This window comes from Hibiscus syriacus, unplaced genomic scaffold (genome assembly GCF_006381635.1).
Source record: "Hibiscus syriacus cultivar Baekdansim isolate YM2019G1 unplaced genomic scaffold, ASM638163v2 tig00110053_pilon, whole genome shotgun sequence".
NCBI lineage: Eukaryota > Viridiplantae > Streptophyta > Magnoliopsida > Malvales > Malvaceae > Hibiscus > Hibiscus syriacus.
This window is the reverse complement of record NW_024062577.1, coordinates 1,027,573-1,039,625: the sequence shown is the minus strand read 5'-3', so window position 1 is coordinate 1,039,625 and position 12,053 is coordinate 1,027,573. Positions and strand designations below refer to the sequence as shown.

The following is a 12,053-nucleotide window of genomic DNA, read 5'->3' as shown; positions in this document are numbered from 1 at the left end:
CCATCCTGATATCTCATATGTTGTGAATAAGGTGAGTCAGTATATGAATGCCCCTTGCACTACACACCGGACAGCTGTCAAGAGGATCCTACGTTATCGTAAAGGGACCTTGGACCATTAGTTGTTCTTTGCTGCTGGAAACCCTTTTCAATTGGTCTGTTATTCAGATGCTGATTGGGCAGCATCAGTCGAAGATCGTCGATCTACCACATGCTAGCATTTACTTGGGTGGTAACCCTATTACCTGGTCGTCGAAGAAGTAAAATGTGGTGTCAAGGTCAACGTGTGAAGTTGAATATTGGAGTCTAGCAAATACTGTGTCCGAGTTAGTCTGGATAGAACAACTATTGAATGAAATTGGTGGTGTTGTTCTAGGAAAACCGGTTGTGTGGTGTGACAACACTTCAACTGTTTCTTTGGCTATGAATCCAACTCATCATGCCCTTGTGAAACATGTTGAGATTGACATGTGCTTTGTTCGTAAACAGGTCTTAGATGGTCAACTGGTTGTCAATTATTCTAGCTTGGTGTTAAGTCCTATGAAGAAGTTCAAACAAAAAAAGAACCAGGAGAGTATTAGAGTATTCTAATAGGTGAAATCAGAGGAATGTTAGAATGTTTTAACTTCATTATTCTAGCTTCATTTGTATCTAACCGTTTGATTAGTTTTGAGTCTGCATTGATTCTGTTAGGCCTCGAATAGGCTATATATTGTTGGGTCTGTGTATTGAGTCTTTGGGGTTTTATAATTAGTTGATCTATTTTGTTGTAAAATTAGACATCACATGAATAAAAAGTCCTTAGATTTTGGTGGGGACCATCGTTATCCATGAAACCACAAAGAATCTTGAGTTCTGACGTGTCCTTATCCAAATCTAAATCCACACCTGGTAAAGAACTTGCCATCCACACTCTAAAACCCTATTTATTTTTTCATTGCTACTTCACCCTAAATTAACAATGGCATCCTTTGCATCTTTGCAAACTTTGTACGCGACAAATCTGAAACGGTCGCCAACTCCGGCGAGTCCTTCACCATCTTCCCGTTACCCCGTGGCAGCGCCCCCGAGATCAAGTGTTTTGTGGAAGAAGAAAAAGGGATCTCCAACAGTAATTGCAGCAGTCGGAGATGTATCAGCTGATGGCACCACCTATCTCATCGCCGGCGCAGCCGTTGTTGCTCTCGTCGGAACAGCTTTTCCGATCTTATTTTCCCGCAAGGACACGTAAATTAACCCATCTTATTCTCCCTCAAAAATCCACCCTTTATGTTACTGTGTACCACAATTTCATTTTTTTTTTTGTTAATTTCAGATGTCCTGAATGTGACGGTGCTGGCTTTGTTCGTAAAGCTGGAGCTCCACTGAGGGCAAATGCTGCACGAAAGGACCAGGCTCAGATCGTATGTGCTCGTTGTAACGGCCTTGGCAAATTGAACCAAATTGACAAATGAAATCTGCCTTCTCTTCTGTGGATTTAATCCAAATTTCTTCTGTACAAGTGATAAACACCCCCATCTTTATAGTACTGAAATTTCTGTATGGTTCGTTGTGATAATGGAAGCATCTTTAATGGTTCATTTTACATTGCTTGTGATTGTGCGAAAGAGTAGAATATTCATAGATGATGGAGATGATAAACGCTGCAATAATTCGGAGAGTGAATTTAGGGTCAAAATCTGTCCAGGTCGGATCCTTGTCCTAGGATGAGAGAGATGCATTTTATCATCAAGATTTTTTGCACGGAATGCATAAACAATACATACTTTAGCTTAGATTAGTTTATCTCATTAGTTTAAATGTTCAGAATGTCTATTTTACACTCCCTTAATCACGGGAAGTTGTATGTATATTAGGCAATGAACTTGTAAGAATGTAACCATGATAATAACAAATATAAAATAATTATAAAATAAACGTCAAGATTTAATGTGAAAAAAAGTATAGATGGAAAGGAAGAAAATTCACTAATTTAAAGAAAAAAGTGTAACAAGATTTCCATCTAAACACGATTTAAAATTTACTCGACTTTATTCTAAACTCAAATTCCTAATATGTATTTATAGGATAAATTTCTTGTTTACAAAGAAAACTTGCATTGGAAGAAATCTACTTAAACTAAAATTTCTAATTTTACGATCATCTTGAGTCTGATAAAAAAAATTTGTGTCACACAACTCTATAAAAACATTCGTAACATCTCGTGACAATTAACTGATTAATTAGTATTTTTTATATAATATGATTGGTCCTTGTAATTTATATTCACAATCCAAAACAACACTCGACTACTCCGATAATATGATTTTTATACGGAAAAATTATAAATACTACATGTATCATTTGTTTTTATTTAAATTTATTAAATATATTTTACTCGATAAAAAATATTAATCTTAAGCTTCAATTAAAATAAGTATTATAAAATCCAAGTAATTAAAATATCTTACAATTAGAATCCGATATACTTTTAACTGTAGCTGTCTTACTATTTAAACACGCGATAGGTTCGAATATCAGATAAGATACCATTTGGTTTTATATCATACAAGACACCAATTCCATGCACGCCAAGGTTTACAGCATTGACAAATGATGCATATAAATTGAAGTCGAAGAAACCAAAGCAAACCACCCCTGTCCTTCTTCGTCGTCTTTGTTTCATTGTCTGGCCATCTGTTTAGAGCACGTCCCCTGGTTTCTGGGTTGAGAACATAGTGTTAATTTCACCAAAAAAAAAGAAAAAGAAAAGAAAAGGACAAGACATGAGGATTGACGAGGACGTTGGTGTGGAACGGGATTATGCAGTCCAAATAGACGATGAAGAAATGGCACGGCAACATTCATGGAGATGACGGTAGTATAGAATCTGGGTTAGCTTTGCGAAATTCATCCAGCAATCACCTTGAACTAAATGATTCATCTTCGTGGCCTCAAAGCTACAGGTTTTCTTTCTTTCTATTTTCCCTTCCATTGCCTTTTAGATTTCGTTTTCCCCCCTCTATTTCCCTCTCGCAACCAATTTAGAAATAATGATTTATTAATATCTTTTTTCTTAAAAAAAATCTACTCGTATCTTTATAAGCTACTACAAATGACTAATAATGAATTATAATTAGTTTACCCCAATTATTTTATTATGTATTAATATTTTATAAGTATTTGAATCCTAACCAAAGTAAATAACATCTCTTAAAAGAAAAGTTAATCATCGTTTTCTTAATAATATATAATCTAATCTTATTATTTATCTTATGCATGATGTTGGTGCATGTGAAAAGCAATGTACGTAGTTATGAATCATGTTATCATATAATGAATAGTCTATGCTAATGCTATAACTCATTCAATATGACAACTGGGTCGTTCAATTATTTCTAACTTCAATTTTAAGGACAGACCATAAATATCTGTCATTTGTGTCGTAGGCAACAAACTATCTATTCTTTGTGTGAATCTGATATATTAAGTTGCACGTGTAGCCAAACTAATTTTTTCTAAAAGAGCAAAACGTAGTCAATAGCATAAAATTCATTCGGAATCATGCCTGGCTCGAAAGCATGCATTTGAAGTCAATGGTTGTGCTGTTGCTCGTGTAGCTAAAACTTAGTACTGATTTATAAGAATTTGCATAAATCTCAGTAAACCATGTTGTCATGGTTGGATACATGCAGGGAATCCATGGATATGTTCAAAGGTATTACACCTGCATCCATCAGCTTCAATGGTACTTCTCCCTTTTCCGACTATCAATGTAACGATGACGAGGCTTCCGTTCTCGGTAAAGCACTCCTTTCTGAAACAACTTTAAATGAACAATTAACGATATCTACCTTTCCGGATCCACTGCAAAGAGTATCTTTCCATGAATCCATTCCATCAATGAAGCAGTGTTCATTTACACAAGCACTTGTTAATGGTATTGAAACAATTTCATCAGTCTTTAGTTTTCGAACAACTTATGTGTTGTCATGCTGTAAAGGCTTCTCATCTGTTTTCTTCACGTAGGAATAATGTTCTGTCTGGCATAGGACTCCTTACAACTTATGCTGTTAAAGAAGGTGGGTGGATGAGCCTTACCCTGCTCATTATATTTGGTTTCGTTGCCTGTTACACTGGGATTTTGTTAAAGAGATGTTTAGAAAGCTCTCCTGGTCTACACACTTATCCCGATATCGGACAGGCTGCTTTCGGTGTAGCCGGTCGCTTTATTATAGCTGTAAGTGTGATTATAAGTTCAAATTGTGTACATTTTTTTCTTTTGCAATTGCATTGACATAGTCACTAACACAAGACACTTTGGCTGTAATTGGTGAAATGCAGGTAACTCTGTATGCAGAATTATATGTAAGTACAATGATTTCATATCTGTTGATTTCTTGGTTCAGTTTCATGTTCTGCAGAATCTGCACTAAAATATTGAACTCTGTCTATAATCTGCAGGCTGCGTGCGTCGAGTACGTAATAATCATGAGCGACAACCTGTCCACGATTTTCCCGAACACCATCATACATATTGGTGGAATATATCTTAATGCTCATCAAATATTTGCTATCATAGGAATTCTCATTGTTCTCCCAACAGTTTATCTCCGAGACCTTAGTTTGCTGTCATACCTTTCAGGTTCAATTTCTCACTCCTTAAAGAGCTTTAAAGCTATGAGATTGCTGATCTTAACTTTTTGATATGTTCAGTTGGTGGAGTAGGAGCATCAATTTTAGTGGTACTTTGCTTGTTATGGGTCGGGGCTGTCGATCAAACCGGGTTTCATCGAGCTGGAACTGCTCTTACCTTACAAACCTACCCATTTCAGTTGGTATATACAGTTTCTGCTATGCAGGCCATTCTGTTTTTCCAAATATTTATTCTTCATGAAAGAGCCTTCACTTTTTCCACTTGTACTTATACTCAGGTAACATAAAATTACACCTTAACTTATTTATGGACAGAATTTCACATTCACTTCGTTAAACTTGTGTCTCTTGTGTTTCAGCTTTATATTTTGTTGGTTCATCTGCACTGGGGCAGCAATCTCAGGTTTTCTGATATTTGGTGACTCGATTGAATCTCAGTTTACATTAAACATGCCAATAAAATTCGCAGCCTCTAAAATTGCAGTCTCGACAGTGGTATGTATGCTATTACTTTATTGCCATCCTTGTTCACACATTTCCAAGACCCTGAAAAAATGGCAATTGTCTTCCATCAGGTGATTATAACAATATCAAAGTATGCCTTGACACTCACTCCCATCGCATCGAGTCTAGAAGAACTCGTACCTTCAACATGGTCGAGATCTTATGATGTTTCCATACTCATCAGAACAGCCCTCACGATTTCAACTTTAGTAGTTGCAATGACAATTCCCTTCTTCGGTAAAAAAAAAGGACAAATTTGAATTTACAGTTCAATTCATTCCTATACCGCCTTTATGTTCATTTATCAACCTTTCTTTCCTGCAGCTTTTCTCATGGCATTGGCTGGATCTTTGCTCACAATGCTAATTGTAAGTTCTTTAATTAGAGAAAGTTTAAAAAAGACGGGTATTTTCTTAAACGATCTCTGTGTCTGCTGTTTTATTATACAGACTATTATATTCCCATGTGCCTGTTATATCAGCATACTTGGCGGAAAATTAACCAATTTGCAAGTAAGAATCCTTAATTTCAGCTCTTCAAGGTTAGTGTATTCATGCTTACAATTTATTTGACATGAATATTTTGTGGCAATCAGACCGGAGTGTGCATTTTCATTGGCATTGCGGGGATTTTGATTGCTTGTGATGGAACATATTCGGCGCTCATAAGATTAGCAGCAGGCCAAAGTTGACGATGAATGGGGGATTCCATTGCTCTACTTTGCCTTGCTTGTTTAGATGGTGAAAATGAAAGATGCTAAATTCGCAGTCGCCATATCCAAAGTGGCTGCAACTTCACAGTTCCATGTGCTGGTATCTCCCAAATTTGGTTCTATGTATGTTTTGGTTTAAGCATGAAGATGTTTAGCATGATTCAAGGTTTTAACGATGCGTAAATTATTGTTGGGTACTCTTATCATTAATATAATTCTCTGAATTTGAATTGGATCATTCTAATTGGGTTTGACTCGTTCAAAATTATCTTATTATTTATAAGGCATCGATGCTGATGCCCAGAAACATATAAAATGAGACTCAGCACCTCCAATACATCTTATCACCGATGTACCACATCATTACACATATTCTCTTTAAATAGTCTGGGATATGCCAATACACATATTTAACATCATATAACATTTAATTTACACATGCATTTTATCAACCATAATTTGGGGTGGAACTTAATTGGGATTAGTGGGGGCATCCCCCCAGAATATATATACATGTATTAGTTTATTATTTTTAAACCTTTAAAAACCTATATAATAAATCATTAAATTTAATTGTTTAAAAGATATATGTATTATTTTAGAATTTAAAAATTATCTAAAACTTATTTTATTAAAAAATTAACATCTATTTGTTTATTATTTTATTTTTAAATGAAGGAAAATTTATTTTCTTTTGTTATTTTGGATTTCATGACAATAAAAAAATTCTTTGTATTTTCTCTATTTGGTTGTGCATTTACTTGAAAACTTCAATCAAATTATCAAATATTTCATTTCAAATGAAGGTGAATTTTTAAATATTTTTCAATTCAATTAATATTTATAGTTTTATTTTAAATATTTATACTTATTATATGATAAATGTTCATCTATAGAAATAAAAACATAGACACAAATATATATATATATATTTAAAATTTTAAAATTTCTCTAAATATCTTGATTATATAAATATAGTTGCAAAATTTAAAATTTATTGATTAAATTTATATATAATATGAAGTTATTATAAAATTAAATTGATATATTTTTATGGTTATCAGTTATATGTTGTGTGAAATTATAAGCAAATAAAAATACTAGATGGATTTTGTTTGTTTAAGTTTTTGGTAAAGTACACAAATGGTCCTCCGATTACATGATATTGCTTTGTTGACTCCTTAGACTATTAAAAGTTACAAAATGGTCATACAACTATTCATTATGTTCCAAACTCGTTCTTTTGTGTTAAAAAATTGATGGTATTCTGAGTTGAACGTCAACCTGCTGACTATGATATGATAAAATCTAATCACATAATCTCAAACGACTCTCATATCTCAATCATCATGTTAATGTCCAGCTTAGACAATTGCCAATTTTTAATAAAAAGGATGAGTTTAGAACATAATGAATAGCCAGGTGACCCTTTTGTAACTTTTAATAGTCGAGGGACTCAACAAAGCAACACTTTATAGTCGAAGGATCATTTTGTAACTTTTAATATTTGAGGGATTTAATAAAATAATACCCTATAGTCGAGGACCATTTGTGTACCTTACCCTAAATTTTTATGTGAATAAATGAATTTTCTTTTATTAGTATGATAGTTTGATATATAATTTACATTGAAAAAATATTTTAATTAATATAGGCTTATATAATAAATATCTAAAGTATGTCATCTTTTTCATTTAGTAACTAAAGTATTTTTTAGTCAAAATAAGTACCCAAAAGTTATCTTTTTGGTCAAAATAAAGTATTTTTTTGTCAAAATAGATATCTAAAGTATTCATTTTCTATCTAAGTACATGAAGTATTCTTTAGTTAATGTCACATGTCAACTTTTCTAGAACTTAGATAAAAAAAATTGAATAGTTTAGGTACCTATTTTGACATAAAATACTTTAGGTAGCTATTTTGACCCAAAAAATAACTATAAATACTTATTTTAACTAAAAAAATACTTTAGATACTTAAATAAAAAAGTAGGTATACATTAGGTACTTATTTGTGATATAATTCACTAATATATACATATACTTTTAAGAGTAAATTATATGAAGGACCACCCAACTATGGGATTAGTGTCAATATAATCATCATTTTCAAAATTGAGTCAATATAGCCACTTAATTAATTAATTGGTTCCGATATCACCACTTGTCGTCAACATTTTAACGGAAATATTTACGTGGTAGTTAACAAAATTGGTATATGTCATGGAAGGAGCTGAGATAGAAGCATCAAGGAATGAGAATGAATATCCAGGAGGAGCTGGCAATGCTGAAGCAGTAACCAAGGACACTCAAGAAATTAGCAAAAGTTTGAGAGAGAGAAGGGCACCCTAGGCGTTAACTATTTTGTCCACTATGAGGATTAAAAATATAAATAAAGGAGTATGTAAAACGTGAAGGCATCGGTAATCCTTGGATTTTATTTTTCCCAACTTTAATCTACTTTCAATTTCCTCTCTCCCTTCTTTGTATTCTCTAGTTTTTCTGGTTTGATCATAACAATTTGGTGCTCTCATTGAGTTTTCATATCATAGTGAGTAACATTGAAGCAATCAAATCCTAGCATCAGACAAGTACGTCAAAATCAACTATTGGCCTCTCTTCAAACTAATGCGGATGATCAGAAGAACTGAAACACCTCCACTCAAAAAAATCCTTCAGGAAGTCTTGCGCCAACGGACAATGATTTCTGCACGATTGGGCACTACGGCAACTACTTCTAGTGAAGGCATGTTCTGTGGATATCGGGAGTACCCGAGGAAAAGAAAAAATACTAGTTGAATCTGAGGACATATTTCCTTTCTCTCCAAAACCGGTCCAAGTAGAATTACCCTTATTCAATGGGAATGACCCAAAGGAGTGGTTGACATCTGCAAATGACTTATTTGAGTTTTATGGCACTGAAGACCATCATCAGGTAATAATGGTGTCCTTCAGAATGAAGAAACTGCCAAGAAACAGTTTCGTTGGATGAAACGCCAATGACAACTGGCGGGTTGGCACCATTTAGTCGGTGCGATTCGATGACGATTCAGACTAATGAAAATCGAATCGCCAGAAGGCCAGTTGTCCAAGCTGGTCAAATCACGACAGTGAAAGATTATCAAACACTTTTTGAAGATATGTCTCTGCGCACAACCAACCTCTCTAATAAATTTCTTACACAATGTTTTGTGCATGGGCTTCGTCCAGATATTAAAAATGAGGCCTTGGAACATCGTTCTAATTCAATGAGTGAGGTGCTAGCTTTGACCCAATTTTATAAGGCCAAGTTTAATATTTTATGTTACATTCATCATGTTAACATCTCTTGATGTTAATTATATGGATATAATTTATGGACATATTATACGGTTCTGACAACTTGGTATTTTGTTTTGCATTCATCGTGTTACATCTCATGATCAGGAAGGGGTGACAATCTCGTATAGTTAGATCCCTTTTAGTATTGTTTGTTGATGCATTTAGAACCGTTCGCGAAACAATTTTTCATATTAGTTCTCTCAATCTTCTCAACTTTATTAATATTGTGTCTAGGTTTGAATAAGACGAGAATATTTTTGTGAAAGTTGAAGAATATATTCAAGCAAAGTTTTGATTTTATTTTTATTCAAGCTCATTGATTTTTGTGTTAAAATCGTATCACATTTGTTGTATTTTTTTTTTATGAAAAAAATAATTTTATTTCAAAGACAAATTATGTAAAAAATATTTTAAAAATTAATAATTTATTTTCTATATGAAAAAAATATTTGCAATCGTAATACTTCCCAGTAAACATTAATGGTTGATGAAAAACACAAATCGAAGAACAAGGAAAAAAGAAGAAAGGAAAGAGTGAATGGTTGAGGTAAAGATATTCATCTCTTTTTTGAAAAATGAAGTAAAGATATACAAAGAAGACAAGAAATGGGGTGCTTTAATCAAAATGCAAGGCAAATTTATCTTGTAATCGAAGAATTAAAAAGGACCAAAATATTAAAAAAAATTGGTAAGACCTAATTATCATTAAGAAGTAAAATATTTTGTCGTAACTCATAAAACATCAATAAATACACATAATATGAGGTAAAAAAATATTACATAAAGTAGATAATAAGTCTCGCTCAAATATAGGGAACAAAAAAGGGCAAAAAATGGAGAATTCATGGCGACTGGCGAGCTGACACATCAAATAACAAAACACAACAGGAATGTACTGTCTTGCTCACTCAAACCGATTCCTTGCTTTATCTTCTTTCATTTCCAACCTTCAAATGTTCCATTTCTGACAGTTTAAGATCAAAGCTGTCAACCAAAAGAAACTTACCCCCAAAAAAAAATCATGAATTCTTACATTATCTTCGATTCTAACTTAACCCCATTTCTCAAAATCCTCACTTTATCTTCTCTATACCTTCAGATTTTCTTCTTTTTTCTTATTCAGGTTCATTTATGTTCTTCTTCTTCACCTAAATCTCTCATTTTCCCCCTTAAAACTCAAATCCTAGGATCTCCAAACAAGCTTCAGTTTCAGCACAACGTTAGCCTTATTGTGTCTTTAACAGTAGGCACTCCACCACAAAATGTCTCCATGGTTATAGACACCGGAAGCGAGCTCTCTTGGCTCCACTGCAACCGAACCACCCGAAACAACCAATCGGACCCAACTATATTCTACCCGAATCAATTAACCTCGTACAAACCAATCCCTTGTTTTTCTCCGACGTGCACAAATAAAACCCAAGATTTCCCCATCCCACCTTCATGCGACTCCGACAACCTTTGCCACGCTACTTTTAGGGGGGTTTTGTCTCTTAAGAAATAACATTTTTTCTAATAAAGATTATTTATAATAACATACATGTTTTCACATCAATGCCTCGAAATTTCATGCATCATGCATTTATATATTTTGCATTTGTTATTTTTCTTCATTTCTTTACATTCATATTAACTAACATAAAATGTTGTCAACACACATTTTTCGTCCTACTAGATTTAAACTCTCAAAAATAGATAGAATTCTGCTAGGATTCAACTCCTAAAAATAGGATATAATTTTGCTATGTTTTAAACTCCTAAAGATAGGATCCACAAGCACTATAAATAGCCATTGTAGCTCACTATTGTAACACGATTGGCATACGAAATTACCAGAAAAAAAATACGAGCAAATAGATTGTTTTGAAGCTATTGTAAACAATTCAGGAGCAATAAAAGGTGAAAGCTTTTACCTTTCGCATTCTTTTCTTCACTTGCATGTGTTGTTATTCGTCTTTGTGCTTGAAAAAAAACAGTTTTGGCCGAGGAAAAGGGGTTGTCGTTCGAAACTTTTCTTTTAGATCTACACAACCCCGAGGCCGTTTTGGAAAAATACTAGAATATTTAAAACGAGGGAAGGAAATGCTTTTAAAATCAATTTTTTTTTCGAGGTTTGCCGCCGATGAACGGTCCCTTATGTATTATTTTCATATTTTTATTTATTTCTTTTTGATAATTCGTATTATTATATATATATATATATATATATATATATTAATTATTTTTATTCTAATATTATTTTAATGTTTTTTAAAGTTATATATATATATATTTATAACTATTATATTATTATTATTTTACTATTAACGTATAAATATATTTTTCTCTTTGCTACTATTATTATCATTATATGTATATTTTTATTGTATTTTATTTTTATTTTTACTTTTTTTAAACATATGCCTATATATACATTTAATTATATTTTTATATTTTATACTTCTTTATTTTTTTGTTTTCATGTATTTATATTATATTACATTATTATTATTTTACTTTATTAAATCATTTTTTTCGTTATTATATTTATTATATATATATTATATCATAATGTTTTTTGTTTATTCATTCTTATTATATTATAGGGATACATCACACTCATTTATTAACTACGGTCCTACCCCTTATCGCCTTTTTCCTTCCCGACAATTATACTTCACCAAACCTTGACTTTCTTTTTTACTTTCTTTTGGTGTGATTGCGTTTTTTTTATTTTACTACTTATTATCATTATTATTATTTTGCACTTAATAATTATATATTTTTATTCCTCTTTTAGTTTTTCATCATTTTTTTTTATTTTTCCCTTCTATTTTCTTTATTTCATTTACTCTTATTTCCTTTTTCCTTTAACGCGTTTCTCGACTTTTTAAGGGTACTCTT

General features: G+C 32.5%; 1 protein-coding gene and 1 pseudogene across 1 annotated transcript; both read left to right on the top strand.

Moving 5' to 3' along the window:
- Positions 1–929: 929 nt before the first annotated feature.
- On the top strand, positions 930–1,576 carry LOC120214090. Its single transcript, XM_039212075.1, has 2 exons — positions 930–1,226; positions 1,315–1,576. The coding sequence occupies exons 1-2, from the start codon at positions 961–963 to the stop codon at positions 1,451–1,453; spliced, it is 405 nt and encodes a 134-aa protein (XP_039068006.1). The 5' UTR covers positions 930–960; the 3' UTR covers positions 1,454–1,576.
- A 1,188-nt stretch (positions 1,577–2,764) lies between these two features.
- Positions 2,765–5,829, top strand: LOC120214107 (annotated as a pseudogene).
- The last annotated feature ends 6,224 nt before the right edge of the window (positions 5,830–12,053 follow it).